At 42.4% G+C, this 20,074-nt stretch overlaps 1 protein-coding gene across 1 annotated transcript in view; it reads right to left on the bottom strand.

Annotated features, from left to right (window-relative positions):
• B4GALT6 (beta-1,4-galactosyltransferase 6) overlaps nt 1–19,606 on the bottom strand; it is a 71,131-nt gene extending 51,525 nt beyond the window's left edge. The window contains exon 1 of the mRNA XM_014845361.3: nt 18,959–19,606. Within this exon, the coding sequence (XP_014700847.1) occupies nt 18,959–19,073 (115 nt within the window). The 5' untranslated portion in view covers nt 19,074–19,606. The remainder of the gene's footprint in view (nt 1–18,958) is intronic.
• Nucleotides 19,607–20,074: the final 468 nt, after the last annotated feature.

The following is a 20,074-nucleotide window of genomic DNA, read 5'->3' as shown; positions in this document are numbered from 1 at the left end:
ACTCAATTAGCATATCCAATGGGAAAACAGAAATACAAAATGACTATTCCCCATTATCAAAAACTTACAAAAACAAATCATTTTAAAACAATAAAAACAAAAAATTAAAGTAGTAATGTCCATCAAATAGAATGAGACTAAATGAGCAAACTGAAATATCATAATGAATCCCTTCATCCATAAGTGATTTTCTACTATAAAATATACTTAGAAATTTCAAAGTCATTTTATTACAAGTATTCAATCATATAGTTGTAAAATTCACTTTCTCTAATTCTACATTAATTCTTTCAAACCAAAAACTCCAGAGAGATGAAGATTCCTCATCAAATCATAAATACTTTATCATAAATCACCATAATATCTAGTATGGATATGGATCTTGCAAAGTCTCGATGTGTTGGCGGGCGCAGGGGGCAGGACGATCTAGAATCAATATCTGTTTTGGTAATTTCTCTCTGAGAGTTAATTACTTAAACTGTTACACTCCCTTTCAATCACAAATCTATCTACCAAGATTGTAAAAGCAGACGAAATAAAAATCAATGTTCATTCTCAAGCTGGTCAGTTTAATTCTTTGTGATAAGTGCTTCGAAAATAAGCCTCTAATTTCTTCCTTAGGGAGAAACTGGTAAATTGACAAAGATTATAAAAATCCCTGCCTTTTGAGATGCCGAGCCTCCTCAGAGAGGCACAGAACTAAAGTCAAAAGATCCTTCCTTTCTTGGTCCTGATTCTGCTGGTACAGTGCCTAACACTGGACAGCTCACTGCACCTCGGTTTCATCTAAAAAAGGCAATATTGTACTAGATGTTCTCGAAAGCCCCTTCTACTCTCCATTCTCCAAGCACAAAGCCAAAAAAATCATGAACTCCATTCAGCCAAGAGAAGGATGTTCATCATGATGGCAAAACAAAGAAACTGCAAAGCTCATTTAATGACTCTTTCAATTTTAACATAAGCTGTCCCTGAACATAGCCATGACACTCTCAAAAAATGAATGCCAAACGAAAAAACTGAAAATGCCAACTAATTTTCTGGGCCCTATTCTATGTCCTTAAAATAGTACAGAGAGATGAACAAAATGTAATGTTTACTACCTCCTTCCCATTTTTTATGTAAATTTGAACTTGCTCAAAGTACAAATGAGCAGAGAGTAATAGCAGGGAAGCAGAGTGAAATAAATTTCTTTCACCTTCAATCCATCAAAGAGAAACAGAAATCTAGGTTTCACATAAGCTTTACCTCAATAATTTTTAAGAGCATATCTACATCCTCTTTAGAAAGCAGTCCCATATAATTAGATTTAACTTGTTTAGGTTTGAATTTATTATACCAGGTTACAAACACCACGAGTTTTTATTACGTTTTTGCTCTTGAGTGGACTTCAAAAGAAAGAAGAAAAGAGACGAAGCAAAAAACAAAAAAAGACTACCCAACCAAAAATGTGGAAAAATGTTTAATGAAAGTCAAACTAACATTAGCAATTCTACCTAAACCGAGATCTCAAGTTCAGCTGAAATGATGCAGGAAAAAAAATCAAATAGCTTACTAACAACAATTGGTTTACAACACATTGGATTATTTAATCCTAAAGTTATATGTGAAATTTGTTATCAGTGACGTAACTATCTTACACCAAACTGTAAAAGGAGACCTGTCGTGGAAGACTTGAACTGAGCCCAGGTTTAAGCCAAAGCCAGGATTGTTCCCAGACTGCAGGAAACAGCGCTGGCCTCAGCAAGGACATGTAGGGAGGAACACACGTGCATTACTGAGTGTCCTGGAAACAGAACTTTTTAAACCATATACCTTTTACTTTTAATTAACACATCTACTCATACAAAGAAAACTGTTTGAAATCTTGAAACCAAGTCAAATTTAAGTAGCAAGGAAAAGATCTAGGATAGGAGAGAATAATCAAAGTCACATTTTCCTAAAACTTTCAAAATATCCGATAACAAAACTGTCAAGACAAAAAATGATTACTGATAGCACCTGGGACAAAGGTGAATCATTTACCAAAAGAATGCATTACCATTCATGAGATGGATGGAGAAAAAATAAGGGAAAGCAAGACACCAACCTCTCCAAATGGAAAATCTGTTGGTTTATTTTAAACCTTTACGGCTAATTGAGTTACATTCCTTAGGTTAATGGTCCTTGTGGGTTTAATCCCTAATGATCAAAACCCATTAGGGAATGAAGCTGTGTTTAAATGGAGTTGTGTTAACAGGAAGACAGTGATGTGGCAAGGTGTTGCAAGGCACGCTAAACCCACACAAGAATGGTTCCGATTGTCTGATTTACAAACATCATAAAACTATCTTAACCCATACTCAAGTAACTATATGCCTGCTAATTATCACTAATATAAAATGTACAGTCTTACTGGCACGCCAGTAAGTTAGAGGAAATCCTCGTCTAAAATTTCTATTCCAACCTACAAGAAACTGCATTTCAGAAAACAAATGGGGAAATCTCTCCCAGCCTTTCCTTTCGATCTCAAGACAACTCAGAAATACACTAAAACTATCATTGCTTACTTAAAATCATGTCAGTGTTTTCTAATTTAGTTCATTTGCTATTTGCCTCTGCATTGTGAGACAGAAATTTAACATTTGCCAGTTCTGCCTTTCCAGGGGGGGAAGAAACTTCAATTTAAAAAAAAAAACAAAACTTCAAAAATCAATATTTTACAACAGCTTCTAAGCATCCTAGCCTGGGTTTGTGAGGAAAGAGATTTATGAACTTGCCTCATTCTCAACTTATGAAAACTAAGGAACACATTTGCTATTACTGTGTCTCCCCACCCCTTTCCATATCCAACTCTGTTTAGTGAAAGCACAGTAAGTACTCAAGACAAGGAGAATATGCCAGTCCACAGTGATCTGGAAAGTTCTCCCGAGCTTTGAAGGACTCAAACACAACACCCTTCTGATGCAGATATGCATGTTCCTAACCACTAGGACACACTGCCAGAGCTCCTTTAACAAAAGGGAAGTCAAGTGAAGAGCTGATTTTGAGAGGGAGATCATGGTGGTTAGGCATTCTGGCACGCAGTTATAAATGCAGAACTGGAGGTAAGAAAGTGGAGCTAGAAATACAATTTGGGGAGACAGTCATATAAAAGTAAAAGTGGGAACTATGGTGGTGAATTACCTAGAAATGAGGTAAGAAGGTGAAGTTCAGATGCATGAAGACAGACCACAAAATGGAGGCACAAAGATAAAAGACCCCAAGATAAATTAGCCTGAGCTTGAACGCAGTGAAAAAGGAAGAGGGAATGGTCAACCATGTTAAATGCCGTGGCAGCTAACAGGAAAGGCTAAAAACATCAGCTTAAAAAAATAAAAAACTTGGGGCCAGCCCCAAGGCTGAGTGATTAAGTTCCCACACTCTGCTTTGGCGGCCCAGGGTTTCACTGGTTCGGATCCTGGGCGCAGACATGGCACCGCTCATCAGGCCATGCTGAGGCGGCGTCCCACATGCCACAACTAGAAGGATCCACAACTAAAAATATACAACTATGTACCAGGGGGCTTTGGGGAGAAAAAGGAAAAATAAAATCTTCTTTTAAAAGAAATAAAAAACTAATACTCAATGCCTACTCTTTGCCAGGTATCCTTAGGAAAGCTTTACATATACTAACCTATTTAATCGTTACAAGCGACCTTATAAGGTAGGTACTAATATTAGCCACATTTTATGGATAAAGAAATTGAAGCATGGAGTTAACTTGCTAAAGGTCACACAGCTATTAGCAAGTGGTGGAACTAGAATTCAAACCCCCAGAGTCTGGCTCCAGCAAGCTAGCGCTTTAGCATCATAACATTTAGCCTCTTAAAAAGGTTATTAGGAAATCACTGTCAATCTTTAACAGAAATTTCAGAAAAGTAATGGAAACAAAAGGAAAATAGTAAAGAGTTAAGTGGACAGTGACCAAGTGAAAGCAGTTAAGTCTCAGAAAAGATAAATGAAAGCAAGCTCAAGGAAGTTTTTTGGAACAGGAGGGACCTGAGCACAACTGTGGCCTGAGTGGAGGGAGGAAAGACTCAATTTAAATTTAAGGCACAAAAAGAAGAGAAGGGGGAAAAAGAATATTTCCACTGCGGGACAGTATAAGCAAAGGCTCTGAGGTGCACAGGTGCAGAGCATATCCAGGGAATAACAATCCAACTTGAGAAGAGCTTGGGAGCAACGGAAAATAAGCTGTAAAGGTCCAAGTGGATGGCAGGTGTGAAAAAACAGAACAGAGGGGGTAGGACTAGAGGTCACTGGGAAGATGAGAAGTCATGTTAACAGAAGCAACAAAGTGCCAGAACTGGAAGGTTAGGAAGACTGTGATATGGAGAAGTGCCAAGGAGAGTTGGCCACAGCTATGAGGACAACCCGGGCAGAGCCAAGCAAGTGAAGATGGAAGAGAAGGACCAGACTTCCTGATGGTCACCACAGGGACATCAGTGGGGGAGAGAGTGCAGCAGGAACATTCTGAGTTGAGTACTAGCTGCCAAAAACATCCCGGGGATGCAGAATCCTGGAGGGCACAGGTTTCTAAAGAGAAGGAAAATGAATTAACATCCACTGAGTACCTACATTGAGCAGGCACTGAGCTAAATGCCATATATAAATATATACAAATATACATACATAAAATCATGTTTAATTTTTAGAACCACCTGTATGTAGGAGGTTGAATGGGGGCCCCCCAAAATATGTGTGCACATCCTAACTCCCAGAACCTGTGAACGTTATCTTATTTGGAAAAGGAGTCTTTGCAGCTGTAATTAAGGATCTTGAGATGAGGAGATCATCCTGGATTATCTGGGTAGGCCCTAAATCCAATGACAAGTGCTCACACAAGAGAAAGGCAGAAGGAGATTTAACACACGCACACAGAGGAGAAAGCAATGCGAAGATGGAGACAGAGACTGGAGTGATGTTGCCACCAGTCTAGGAAGCCAAAAAATGCCAACAACAGGCACCCGAGGCTGGAGGCAAGGAAGGATTCTCTCTGGAGCCTCCAGAGGGAGCATGGCCCTGCCAACATTATGACTTCAGACTTCTGGCCTCCAGAACCATGAGATGATCACAGCTGTTGTTTTAAGCCACTCGGTGTGTGGTGATGTATATGGCAGCCCTTGGAAACTAATAGACCACCCCGGGATATAGGTACAAGTTTCCCTATTGTAAGGTCAGAAAACAGAATCCAAAGTTACACAGGGAGAATCAAAAACTCAGGATTCAAGCACAGGTCTGAATGCTTCTGAAGGGGCAGCAATTTGCAAGAAGCAGTGGTTGAAAGTCATCGAGGAGAAAGAAGGACAAAAAAAAAGAAAAATCCTCAATGTAAAAAGTAATGAGGCAGGTGAAAATAGGAGGGATAAACTAGATTTCAACTAATGGAAGGAGGAGGAGGAAGTCAGAAGCAACACTTAAAAGTTACAGGAAAGAAAATGGTTTCCCATATTATCTACAGAACATATAACTAAAGAAAAAAGAGGCAAAAAAGCAAAATACCACTTATATTTCATATTCACCCCTTCATATTAACTACAGATATCTGAATCAAGTATCCCTGAATTTCTAAGAACTCACAATAATCTTTTAAATATCTATTTCATATGCTTCAAAGGTTTCTTCTTTCCACATCTAGTGCCTTATTCAACAAATTTCCAGAAATTACTCATGCAAGTTGGTAAAGCTAAATATATTATCTCTGATAATAATGTTGTAAACCTCAGGATGAGGCCTGACTATATATAAAATATAGTTTACACTTTGCCTAGAATCAAAGTATTGCTTGGTTTAAAAAAAAAAGAACAAATTTCTAGGCTGTACCAGGCTTCATGTCCTATTTAAACAGAGTATCTTACCATGGTGATAATAATTCAAAGCCAGGTATGGGCTCAAGGAAATCTGCAAATAATTACCCACCTATAACATCCTCCTTCCCATCTTTCAAGTAAGTCATGGGCTGACTAATGAATAAAGAGAATGAAGAATTCTGTGTTCAGAATCCCATTTTATTAAGCAAGAGTGAACACAGTGATCACATACAGTACAGATATATTTCAGATCTTAGCCAACAGCTCAAGCTTTGCTGATGTAGACACTAAAAATTAACAAGAAATTCTTTACAACAGCTGCTTTTGCCACTCCCACTCTGCAGTTTAACAGTTTTAAGTTATTTTTGGAGATTATTTGTGTTTGACTACTGATGAAGGTTAAATATTTTAAAGTAAAATTTGACTTTTCCAACGGTCTTCTTAAAGATGTTCACGGTGGAGATGTGTTTATTCAACAAATATCTACAGAATGCCTACCATTTACCAAGAAGTACCAGAAACTAAGGGGCCATGGGGATTCCTCTGTAAAAACCAAAAACCTGAAGGAGCATAAACTGCCTAAAACATCAGAAGTACTTTCCCAACAATCAGATCATCAGTTCAGCCTAGTTGAAACTTAGCTGATAATTCAATAAATGGGCTCGACCTAGAAAAATGAAAAAACTAACACAAGATAGCTATTGGCACTGCCATCCATTAATTCACTGTTATTCACTTAAAATAAATACATAGCTTCTTTAAAGCCTGACAGGAGCCCAAAGAGTTAAGAGTTATAAACCACATTGGAGCAAAGTAGAATAAGGAGGAAATGAGAGAATCAGGGAAGGAAGAATGTAGGCAATCAAATGGATTTTTCAAATCTAATCAGTAAGGAAGTTTACTTAATGAAATTACAAACTAAAAGATCAAACCATAAATACACACACCCAGGAAACATTATCAAATTATTGAAAATTAATGATTTCAGAGTACATAAAGTGAATGTGAAATGAATCTCCAGCCACTTAAGAAATATATCATGAGGAAAAAAACCCTGAAATCTATTTGAACTATATGCCTTACAATCATCCCCAATTTCCTCGTGCTTTCATGATTAAAATCTTTTGAAATTTCAACTTACTTATTCATAAAAGGAAAAGACTCTCCATCAGGAGAGAAGAGGACACTGCATGGGAAATTAAGTTCAAAGATTTCCAAAGCTTGAGCATATTTTCAAATCAATAAACAAAGCACCTTATAATTCCCTATCTTAAGTCTCTTGATTCAAATGAAAATAAAGTCCAACGTCTCTTCCTCTGAGTCAAACTGGAAACTGCACTATAATTAGAAGTCATAATTTCTGAGCAAATAATTATCAGGAAGGCAATATATATACATTAGTCTCCCGTTATCTGCAGGGGATACATTCCAAGACCTCCAGTGGTGCCTAAACTTCAGCTATACCAAACCCTATATAAACTATGTTTTCTCCTATACATACATACCCATGATAAAGTTTAATTTATAAATTAGGCAGTAAGAGATAAAAAGAATTAATAAAGTTGGCTTTGGGGCCATTATTAAGTAAAATAAGAGATATGTGAAGACAAGCACTGCGATACCTTGACAGTCGATCTGATAACCCAGTCAGCTGCTAAGTGAATAACTGGAAGGCAGCTCATACAGCATGGATATGCTGGACAAAGGGATGATTCACCTCCTGGGCAGGAAGGAGCTGGATGGCTTGAGATTTCACCCTGTTACTCAGAATGGCATGCAATTTAAAACTTATGAATTGTTTATTTCTGGAATTTTCCATTTAACATTTTCGGACCATGGTTGACCACAGTAACTGAAACCACAGAAAGAGAAAGCTCGGCTAAGGGAGGACTAACATAACATGGTTTCAGTAAAGTCATATTAACACCAGCAAGCCTCAAATATTTAAAAATAAAACAAGAGGGCCAGCCCAGTGGTGTAGTGGTTAAGTGTGTGCACTCTACTTCAGTGGCCCAGGGTTTGTGGGTTCAGATCCCAGGCATGGACCTATGCACCACTCATCAAGCCATGCTGTGGTGGTGACCCACATACAAAATAGAGGAAGACTGGCACAGATGTTAGCTCAGGGACAATCTTCCTCACCAAAAAGATAAAATAAAATAAATTAAATAAAACGAGAGAATATTTCAATCTAGGTATTATGTTATAGTAATAAACCTCATATAGCTACTTAACTGTAAAGATATTATAAAAAGACTTTTCTAGGGGCCAGCTTGTGGCATAGTAGCTAACTTCGGTGTACCTTGCTTCAGTGGCCTGGGTTTGTGGGGTTCGGATCCCAGGCACGGACCTATACCACTCATTAGTAATACTGTGGCAGCAACCCACATACAAAATAGAGAAAGACTGGCAGAGATGTTAGCTCAGGTCTAATCTTTCTCAAGCAATAAAAGAGAGGAAGATTGGCAATGGATGTTAGCTTAGAATGAATCTTCCTCAGCAAAAAAAAACCCCAAACTTTTCTAGCCAAATGCTTTATAAAATGTTGTTTTGAAATTATTTCCATGGGCTAAAATGGAAGGCTATACTCTTTAATAACTTAACTGATCTTGTTGAATGAATTACAATGTATCTTTCTAATAATTAAAAAGCACTAAATAACAAATTGAGGATCAACCTATAACTCATTCATGTAGTCACTGCAGACTCACAAAGAAACACATGATCCTGATTGTCTTTATTTTTTTTTTTTTTTAAAGATTTTATTATTTCCTTTTTCTCCCCAACAACCCCCGGTACATAGTTGTATATTCTTCGTTGTGGATTCTTCCAGTTGTGGTATATGGGACGCTGCCTCAGCGTGGTTTGATGAGCAGTGCCATGTCCGCGCCCAGGATTCGAACCAACGAAACACTGGGCCGCCTGCAGCGGAGCGCGCGAACTTAACTACTCGGCCACGGGGCCAGCCCCCTGATTGTCTTTAAACAATGTATCTGTCTGTTTCTATTCTGGGAGATTAAATTCTTCACCATGATGGCCATCTCTATCTCCAGTAAAACAGGATGCTATAAACAATTAATCTGGTTTTTAAAAGGTAAGATTAGTTCTAAGAAAGATCAAATGATATAAGATGATCAATTTAGAAAAGTAAACCTATCTAGCACTTAATTTTGTTTCCCCACCATTTGGGGGGTTTGTCAGAAATAAAGTTTCCAGGGTCCAGAATTACCCAGGGTATGCATTAAAAATGAATCAGAATAGGAATTAGAATTTCTGGTGACAAGGCATGGGAAATAAGCTTATTTATGCAGACCACCTTAAGTAAGGCTTACACATATTTGTGTTTGAAAACCACTGCTTGTAGTAATTCTCTAAACATAACTAACAACATTTGTTACAACCAAAAAAGGAGAATCTTCCTTTCATATCAGTTTAACTTATATTAAATACATTCTTTTTTACATAGCATTGTAATTTATGCACAATTCATTCAGACATAGAAGAATGTACGTTTCATCCTTAATGAATTTACAACACAATGATTTGGTGGAGCCAAAGACTTTTACTCACTTGAGTAATTAATTATGAAAACAAAGATGCAAGCAAAAAGGCATTGATTATACCTCTGGAGAAAAAAGTTAATTACAAATTTAAGATTAAAATTACGAAGTATGTTTTCCTAAACATTTTGCTGTGCCACACAGCCAAAAATATAATTACTGACATACATCCTTTAAACTATCTTTCCTATTTTAACTGAGGAGAGTGTCTGCTGTAGCTTTAAACCAAACTTTGCCAAATTCTGCTAAGACTGAAAACAAGTATGTCCGTGAAACATAACAAATCAAGTTGACCCAATATGGGATTTACAAGCTAGAGAAAAATAAAATTGGGGTACTCCATGAAATTCTCCAGTGGGCCCAAGACATGAGGTAAAAATATCTAGCACTAATTGGAGTAAATGCTTAATTTTCCAACAGCATGTTAACGGCATTGTAGGTATCCTCGGAAAACATACTTTCACCCTTCAATTGACCTGATCTTCAACCCAAATCACAATATTACTTGGATATTATTCTCTTTGTTACTATCATGACAAAAGGCAGAAATGGAAAGAAAATGTCTTTTAAATATTAAATCATTGTATCCTCCAGGAAGTAAAAAGAAAACAAGAAGAAGAAAAACAGATTCAGAGGGAAAAGCCGAAAGAAAAGAAGGATGGAAGAGATGACGGGCACAGGCTGCTCTGATTAAACTGGCAAATTGCAGTCTGAGGCAGTGGTGACAACAGCCAGCTTGGTCTAAGCCAGCCAGGAAAAGTGACCAGGAGAATACCATAAACCACAAAGCCTGAGGGGCTCTTGACTCTCCAGGAACACCTGAATGCGACCTAGGACGTCTGAGCTCTGGAAACATCACTGCAAGGCACCTCCTTCCACTCGTCTCACGGCAGCCTCCCAACCACCTCCACATTTTTCCTTAGGTTAAGACAAACATGAAAAGCAGGCTTGAAAGGGAAAAGGAGTCACCAAAGGCAGTGTGGGGGGAAGGGGAGGACACAGAGGAGCAGGTCTGTCCCTTGGCTGGGTGAGCAACGGTGCTGCAGAGTTTAACACGGCACAGAGTAACCGAGTTCACGGGGCTAGTGACGTGTCCAGTCTCCCAAGCAAAGCACCTTCTCCAGCCTTAACAGGTGGTCATCTACCTTCGGCTTGAAAACATGCCAGGAAAGCAGTGCTTATATAAGGCCACCTATTTCACTGTTCACAGTTCAGTTGAATGCTTTGGTTTCTTTACAATAAGCCAAAAATCTGCCTTGTTGTAATCACCCTCATTGCTCTCTGAGGCTATCCGAAAGAAGTTTCATCTCTCTTCTATGTGGTATCCCTTTAAGCCAAAGAAGAGAGAGCTTGTATTTCCCCCAAATCTTCAATTTTCTAGGGCAGCAATGATCAGTTGCTTCAACTCAGGCACAGTGGAAAAAGTCAGATAGCCCAAGGCATACATTTCAGCTCTTCCACTAACTGTCTACTTCAGCTCTTCGAACAACAATGTGTGAGACTCGGGGCAAATGACAATCTTTGCGCATTTGTCTTTCCTTCTCTTTCTTTACAACAAGGCTATTCTACTAGCATGGGGGTGGTCTGTGGCAGGGACACCTCCGTGGAGCGCCAATGGTGGATGAAGCAGTGGGTTACCTCTGGGATCTTGCTGCTGGGGCTTCTTTGCACACAGCTTTGGCTCCAAAGACACCAAAGCCTCTGTGTCCAAGGTTTCCACGACCCTGGGCCCTCAGACAGCGGAGCAGACGCAGGGGCTCCGCGGGGAAGAGGGGCAGCCACAGCTGCAGCCACCAGAGCCGAAGGCCTACAAGCACAAGTGCCCTGCGAGCCTGGGAGCACACCTTGTGATAAACAGGCTGGTCACAGGACGGGTTAGGAAATCACCGACCCTGCACAGCACTGCCTCAAGAGGAAAATGCATTCTGTTCCCAACCAAATTCCACATTGTGTTTAGAATACATACCATAGACAGAGACTACAAACCTAGATCAGGAGTTTCTCTTTTAAAAGTATCCACAGACATGGCTATTTTTACCTTTCATAAACATTAAAAGGCTGTAATGATAAACACTGCTGCAGAATAAATGCATCACTACCTCATTCTGCCAAGTTGTTTAATAGACCTCAAATTTATTCATAAAAGAATAACATGGGGAATGGTATTTAGCACTGCCAGATTTCAATGAATCAATTTTCCCTTCAAAAATACCTAATTTTCCACCAAGCCACAGGATTTAGATTCATTTACATTGAAACAATATTGCTGAGCTACATACGCTGCTCATGAACAGCAACCTGACCATGGGAGGCAGTCTCTAAGAAGGGCCCCCCATCCCCTTGTGGACTGGAACGAGTAACTCTTTTCTAACAAAGAAAATACAGCAAAAGCGATGGGGTTGTGAGCTGCCCCATGGAGAGGCCCATGTGGCAAGAACTGAGGCAGGCCTCCAGCTAAGAACCTGTGACGAACTGAGGCCCTCAGTCCAACGACCCTCAAGGAACTGAAAGCTGCCCAAGTGGGTGAACTCAGCAGCAGATGCTCCCCCAGTGGAGCCTCAACCACAGCCCTGCCAGACACTGTGTAGCCTATTGAGAGATCTTGAACCAGAGACGCACAGCCAAACCATGTCCAGATTCCTGGCCCACGGAAGCTGTAAGATATTTGTTTGTTGTTTTAAGTCCCTAAATTTGGGGCTAATTTCTTACAAAGTCATAGATAACGAATACACTGACCAAACCTGGCATTCTCTCCAGTGTTCCTAATCCCCTGCAATATATTCCCCCAAGTGTCTAACACCCAGCATCAGAAAGGCACTGATGAGTCAGCTGGTGAGAGAACAAACTGGAGCTGCCATACCAACAGAAGCGATTTAATCAGAACCATTCAGTCACTCAGTTCTTTACTAAGTCTCTAGCGTATGCCACGTCAGAAACCAATGTCTTAATCTAGTCTAGGAAACAGTTCACTCTATATTCAGATGTGTTCACTTAAACTGAGCCCCTCACTCTAAACAGATAACTCAGTCACCCACCTCATCAGATACCAATTCCCTCAGCTTCCCTCTCCACAGGCATCTAATGTTTGCTATGGCAAACCCCTTTATCTCCTCCTCTCTCATCTCCAAAAGTGACCCACCTATACACCTGATCCCACTCCCTCTACCTGGTCTCTGATCCCAATCTTCTTCCTTCTAATCCATTCACACCAGTACAGGCTAAATATTTCTCGAATGCAAATCTGACCATGTCGCCCTCCTACTTAAAATTTAGGCTCAGTGGTCTGACACTGTCCTCAGGCTAAAGCCCAAGTTCTCAAACCCAGCTTACAAGGATCTCTATGACTGGACTCGTATTTATCTCTCTGGCTTCAGCATTCTATGCTTTAGCTTATTTTTTGTTTTTTGGTTTTTTTCATTTCTCTCCTACCTCTTAGCCATTCCATTCCTGCCAGAAGCACTTTTCCCCAAGCCAACCCTTTAACCACCTAACAAGCTCTGGCCTCAGCTTAATCTTCCTCTTTTCCCTAATGCCTAAACTAGTTTAGTGCTCCTCCCAATGGGTGCCTCCAAGCAAACTGTATTTCACACTCTATTCTAGAATAGTGCTTCCTCAATTGTGCACATTTCCCACTGGCTATATGCTCTACGAAGGCAGGCACCCGCAGATCCTGTTCGGTGCTAAACCACTGTGCCTTGTACAGACAAATACAGGCTGTAGGACTAAGTAAAAGAATGAAGTCTTCCTAGATCACAAGTCATAATTTGTTCCCTTTCTCAAACCTTCAAACTTTGTCCTCACTCCCTAGGCCTCCACAGCAGCTCAGGTCTTCCCATCCTGTAAGGTTCCTTTGGTTCTCCACTTCCCCCTTTCACTTCACCCCTTACTTTCCACTAACTGAGCCACTTGCTTTTGACCTCTGGTTTACTAACCAACTCAAGGCAATCTAGCTGGTGACTCATGATGCCACAAAAACTGCTCCTGGAGTAGCTGTCATGGACCTCCTACTTACCAAATAGACAATTCTCCTTCCAGACTTTACCCTACTGAACTTTATCCCACACCAACGCTTCTCTTACTGATCATTTTTGTTTATTTTTGCAAAGGTCTTTCCTCACTTGCATGATCTCTCTCTCCCTTCATTTTCCTGTTCCTGTGTCTCCACCTGCCACTAAGCCGTCGGATTTCATCCATGGCTACCTTCTCTTCAGCCTCCACAAGCTCTCCTTGGGCAGCCATCTAAACTTTCCAAGGTGTCAACCACACTGACTCCCATTTGGGGCTGGGTAGTGAAAAGCATAAGAGAGCCTCATGGGAAACTCTTCAAACCACACTTGGGCCTCCTTCATTTTCCAATTTAACCTCTAGCATTCCACGTTTAAGAGCAACTAACTTAGTGAATCACTTCTGCTCGCAGGAGTTAGTTTTATTACTCAGGTGTGTCAGAGGAGAAACAGATAAGTGTCATCCACCCATATGCTGAAGACACTCAAATCTCTCTCCTGTTAGGCATTTCTCCTGGGCTCTAAGCCCTTATTTCCATCTGCCTACCTACTACTGACAAGACCTTCCTAGATATCCCAGAGGCATCCCCACTCAATTTCTCTAGAACCCAAAATAACCCCCTCACTGCATGTGCCTTTCTGTATTCCCTATTACCAGCAGCCCGGGTGTCTAAGCGAGAATATGAGCATTGTCTTAAAGCTTCTCCCTTCCCTTCAGTTCCACTGTTCACATCCTCTCAACTCGACCCTGATCCACCTATGACCTTGATCAGGTTCTGGTCTTTTACTGCCTGAGCTACAAAAGCAACTTCCTACCCGGTCTCCCTGCCACTGGTTCTGCCCTCGACAACCCGTCCTCCATGCTAGAAGAGTCGCTCTACAGCAAAGGACTGCACCATTCCCGTTTACAAAACTTCTGATGTCTCCTGCAACTTACAGGACAAAAGTTTTAGCATGGGATGCATGGCCAGGAAGAAAGGCCCAGAGGAAAGAAATGCCCACCACCATGATCCAAATCAAAAGCAACCTGAAAAGAGCTGTGTAGATGAGAACACCTGTTGAGGGAAAAACTGAAAGGATCTTTGAAACACAAAGCAGACTCTAACAGCTCCAAAAGAACACAACCAGGCTCACCTAGCCAGGAGCAGGAGGCTAAAGGGCTGCAATAAGAAAGCTGCAGGGCAATTAGCTACGTCTGAGTTAGTTGAGAGAAACCCAGCCAAAATGTCAGGGGGCTTTGAGCAAAGACCTAACTAAGCCACCGCCTCCCACAACCCACATGCTTGCACATATATCCCCACACCCTGACCACCCATCACCAACTCCCCGAGTCCTAGCAGAGCACAAACCCTGCCAGGGTCCCAAACAACAAAGCACTAGACCAGGTAATTCTTCAAAGGGCCCACAGGAATTGAGACCAAAGTGCCCCAACCAGATTCCACCTCTACTCCAAGAAGAAAACTGCCTGTCAGCGTGTCTAGAAAGGTCAGGGCCTCTGGTGAGTCAAATGGACAGTGAAACCCCCACTCCCAGAGCAGTTGTGCAATCTTCCCCACGATGTCACCCCAATGATTACAGGCACATCGACTTCTTTCTTAATCACAGACAGCTTTGACAAAGCTGTGTGACCCAAGACCAGTTTCTCCCTATTAGGAATTTTGGGGACCTCGAGCACCAGAACATGAGGCTGGGCAGGGGAGCCCCGAGACTTTTCCTAATCTGACCCATCTCCCACCTCAAGCTCTTAGTGGTAGCCAGCTGGAAATATTCCTATTTTCTGGAACCTACCTTCGCTCATGATGCTCCCTCTGACTGGAATCTCTTTGCTCAGTCCAGATAAATCCAATCTATCTTCAATGGCCCACTCCTACCACCACCTCCTCTGCAAAGTCTTAACCAACCCTCACACTCCACTGCACGCTTTCCAAGGACTGGCTGTAGCTTTTTCATGGTGCTCAACCCATTGTAGTATGAGAGAAGAAACTGTCTTAGTCATCTCTCTATCTTCTGTGCTTCAATGTCTAGCCTCTCCGAGGTGCCCTATTCGTGTTTGCTGAATGAATCTGTAAGTCAGCTCATCTACTCCTTTGGTACTGTAGCAGGAAAATGACTATGTGGTATTGGAAGTTATATTAGAAACAGTTTCATACTAAATGGAATTCCATTTTCCATCCTTCCAGGACAAGATCTTGGAGAGAAACTACACTTATCTTTCTGCAATCATGCACCAAGGCAGAAACAGAATGAGCAACAATTCATGGAATCTGCCTCTACTGGATGGGCTAGGCCAATCTGTCCATGGACTTCCTGGGGGTAGCGGTGGGGGTCTGCAGATCAAGTTCCCTTGGTACTAAAGTTCATAATATAAAGACTATCCCTGTGTTTCCTGCATGAGTTAGACATTTCAAGGAAAATCCTTCAAATTATCTTAAAATAATGAGCTTTGAGCTTTGGTGGAACTCACTGCAAGATTAAGACCTAAACAGCCAAGAAACTGTTCAGCAATGTGAGAAAACATTGGAAAGTGAACAGATTACACTGTCTACAACTGTGTGGTACTATCTGCTCAGAAGGGAGGGAGAAAGGGAGGGAGGGAAGGACGCAGGTGAAGGAGACTAAGGAAGACTAACTAAAATGACAGACTGCCTGGGGGAAGAAGGCACATGACAAAAATAGCTCTCTGGACAGAAAAGGTCGGGCAATACAATTGATGACTACCAAACAGGTTGATGTGGGTTGGATTAATATGGACTTTTTAACAGAAGAGATTTGAAACATTTATTTAAGATCAATAAAAAGTGCTCTCTTGGGGCCGGCCCCATGGCCGAATGGTTAAGTTCGCGCACTCTGCTTCGGTGGCCCAGGGTTTCACCAGTTCGGATCCTGGGCACGGACACAGCACCGCTCATCAGGCCATGCTGAAGCAGCATCCCACACAACAGAACCAGAGGGACCTGCAACTAGAGTATACAACTATGTACTGGGGGGCTTTGGGGAGAAGAAGAAGAAAAGAAAAAAAAAAAAGACTGGCAACAGCTGTTAGCTCAGGTGCCAATCTTAAAAAAAAAGTGCTCTCACACAACATATATTTTAGTCATAAAAATGTTTTGCCCCAAGATGTAATTCAGGCTAAAATATGGATTATTTCAAAAAGACTCTACGTACATCTGATGTAAGCTAGTTATAAGAACTAATCAGTTTTGGATATGTCTCATTAATAAGAAATCCGTGATGAAATGGTAAGAATGCAAAAAGCATTTCTTCAGCATACCAAAGTCCCATGGTTGTCTTGAAAATCAAATTGTGCAACTGATGGTTGCAATGTGAGCTGAACCAGCCACATTTTTCATGGAACATCATTTTTACTTGAAAGAACTGACAAACTATGGTTATTTAGACTTCTGTATTTGACCTACATTTTCCCAAAAACGAACAAAGTGAGCCTGACATGTCAAGAGAAACTGACAGTATTTGTTGCCAATGCTAAAATTTGAACTTTCAAGCAAAAACGTGAATTTTGGAAAAACTGCTTCCCAAAAATTAAAAGATAAACAAGGAGGTTTCCTCTTTTTTTTTCTTCCTGCTAAATATTACTGGGTTTAGGAAATAGATTCAGTTTAACAAACTGACAACACTTCATAACTTTTGGTTTTCATTCTTCTTACTGGTTTTAATCAATTTTTTTAAAGTTATAAATTGTAAAACCCACAGAAACAGAGTAGTTTAAATGACATTGACCTAATTGCCTGTAAGACAGTTGCCAAATTTACGACATATCAGTGATTGTTCTATAGCAAACATACAGCATACAAATAAGAAAAATGTGTATTTCATATCATTTGAATTTTAAGAATCTATAGATACATTAAGGCACTAACAAAAAAATGGATGATTATCAAATTAAAGCTGGAATTCTAATTTCCTTTGGTTACCTCTTTGAGTAACATAACTGTAATATGTTATCCAAAATACCAAGAAAGAAAATTACTAAGGGCAAAAAAACTTTTCCTCCAAAATCTCCCAAAGTTAAATGTCTGACAAAATAACACCCCCCAAAGATGTCCAACCTTTAAAGAGCTACATGAGAAAGTAAAATTGCTGTAGAATGAGGAGTTAATTTATAAGACTTCCAAAATGGAAGAGGATTTTAAGAAAAGCCTGCTTAATATTGTGGCTAACTACTCTCAAACCCTCTGAGCTACCACTGTCATTTCTAATACAGATTTCAAGGAGTATTTTATTTAGCCTAAAGGAAAAACTGCACTGAAAGACAATAACATGTTAAAATAGTCATACTTTTTCAAACTTTCACCTCAAACTTCTCTTTTGGGATGCCTCGAGGCTTCAGTAATTCATGTCTTCTCAAGCATCATCTGAGCTTACACATCTTACTTGAATCCAAATATTTAGTCCATAAAAAGTCACGGAGTAATTTTGTTTTAGGAAATAGTCTCAATGAGGTTTGCTTCTGCTTTCCCCCCCTGCAATTCATTACAGTAATATATGACCACACAAGACCATACCCAAAGGATAATTCCAACTCAAAATTCTGCAGGTGTTTTCACCCTGTAAGAGGCCACACATTTTTGGTGAGAAAATGGGGAGAACTAGCCCTGGCTCGAAAGGGGAGAAATGGCACTGCCTCAAAAGACTACTAGTGTCTAAAAAGAAATGATAGGAGATGCACGTTGTTACTAAGTAACTGAACATTAAATACATAATAACCAGGAAAAACTCAGAAAAGTTTTGGAAATACCATGTGATTTTAATATCCATATGAAGCTATTTTTCATCCATTAGAATGCCACATCGGCACCTTTCAACCAAAGCGGGCTGAGGAATTAGGATATTTGACAAAGAAGCCTATTCAAGCAGATTATACAAAAGTGTATTTTGGACCAAAGGCCAAAAGATGATAAGTAGGTTAAAATTTTAAACTATCTGGCATAATTGTTATTTTAATCATTATTTTATCTCAGAAGTCACCCTAAAAGGTAGCAGAGGCTACCTCCCCTTGAAAAGCAGACCCAAGCAGACTAAATAATAGAGCATTGTCTTTACAAGACAACTCGTTGCCTAAAAATTCCTAAAGTGTGGCACAAATGTTCATTGACCCCATTCTAAAGTGACCTAGAACGCGAGAATATGTACATTCTTGAACTCCACATTCCCTGCTGCTGGTTTCATCATCATATTGTTGCAGCCAGTTATTCTATCTGAGGGTGTTTGAATAAAACTACGATTAAGCAATAAGTTGAAGCTTAAAGACTTGATATTAAACGGATAAAGCTGCTATGAATACTCAAGAAAGCGACCAGGGCATCCTGAGCCATCACACCTAATTTTGCTGTGCCCATTTAATGCAGTCGTTAAGTTACCTAAACGTGCATTAACAAAACTCACATACCAAAGCCAGGGCCCGAAGCAGTTTATTTAACGTGTCTGAAATAACACTTCAAACATATCTTTTCTGCTGGTCCCCTGTTTATAGAGCTTCCAAATCCCGTAACACCCTGCTTTTCCCTCAGTGTGACCGTGGGAAGTGAGGGTGTGTCTCGGTGCTTACCGATGCCCGGAGCCACATAGATGAAGTAGAGACAAGACGAGGAGAGGGAGAAGAAGAAGATGAAGGCGAGGAGGGAGCGATTGGAGACCCGCATCATCCGCCTGAGCACGGACATCTTCCTCTTCCCGGCCAGCAGCTCGGGCTGCGCGCTCAGGCCGGCCTCGGGGGCAGCGTCCAGGCCCTAAACTTCCATGAATGGGCTAACAACCCCAAGACTGCAGCGGGGTCCACGCGGGGAGGCGCTGGGGGAGAGGGCCCGAGCGGGAAGGAGGAAAGGGAGGGAGCGGACGGAATGAATGGGAGGCCGGGGAGTCGGGGGAGGGGAGGCGCGGGAGGCCGAGGGGGAAGGGGTGGAGGGGGAAGAGGGGATGCGGGGCGGGGGGCCCGGGGACGGAGGGAGCCGAAGAGGCCGAGGAGGGGCGAGGACGCGGGTTCCTCCGCCCGGCCGCGGCGGGAGGAGGGGCTGCAGCTGGGGAGAGGCGCAGGCTGCGCGCGGCGCCCCTGCGGAGAGGGGCACAAACTGCAGCACGCCCGGCTCCCCGCGTCCGCCCGCTCCAGGACCGGAGCCCCGCGCTGCGCAGGCCTGCGCCGCCTCCTCCGCGGGGCCGCGGCGTCTGGGGCCGGCGTGGGCTAGCGTGGGCGCCGGGGCTGCAGGCGGCGCGCGGGGGCCCGCGGGGGCCCTGGGGGCCGAGGAGCTGAGAGCTCGCCGGTGCGCAGCCTCCTCCTCATGCCGCGCCGGGCCCCGGCGCCCCGCGGCGGCCGAGCGCGGGCGAGGGCGGCGTCCCGGCCAGCGGCGAGCGCGCTCCGGCTCCGGCCACCGCCAGCTGCCCGCCTGGCCGCAAAGGCGGCAACCGCAGCAGCATTACCGCCGCCGGCCCGGGCGAGGCGGCCCCGCCGGCGCCGACCCCGCACGGCCCCGGGACCCCAGGCGAAGGGCGGCCGGGAGACGCGCGCTGCGGGAAGAGCGGAGGAGGCCGGGCGCCGTCGGAGCAGCGTCTGGGTCGCAGAGGGGGCGGGTCTGAAAGGGCGGGGCAGCCGCGGAGGAAACCCCGGCCCGCGGGCTCGCCCGGAGCCCCCGGCTGTCAGCGCCTTCGCTCGCCACCGCAGGCGGCGCTG

Source organism: Equus asinus, chromosome 7 (assembly GCF_041296235.1).
Source record: "Equus asinus isolate D_3611 breed Donkey chromosome 7, EquAss-T2T_v2, whole genome shotgun sequence".
In the NCBI taxonomy this organism is placed as follows: Eukaryota; Metazoa; Chordata; class Mammalia; order Perissodactyla; family Equidae; genus Equus; species Equus asinus.
The sequence above is the reverse complement of the archived record's forward strand: the minus strand, read 5'-3'. Positions and strand labels throughout refer to the sequence as shown.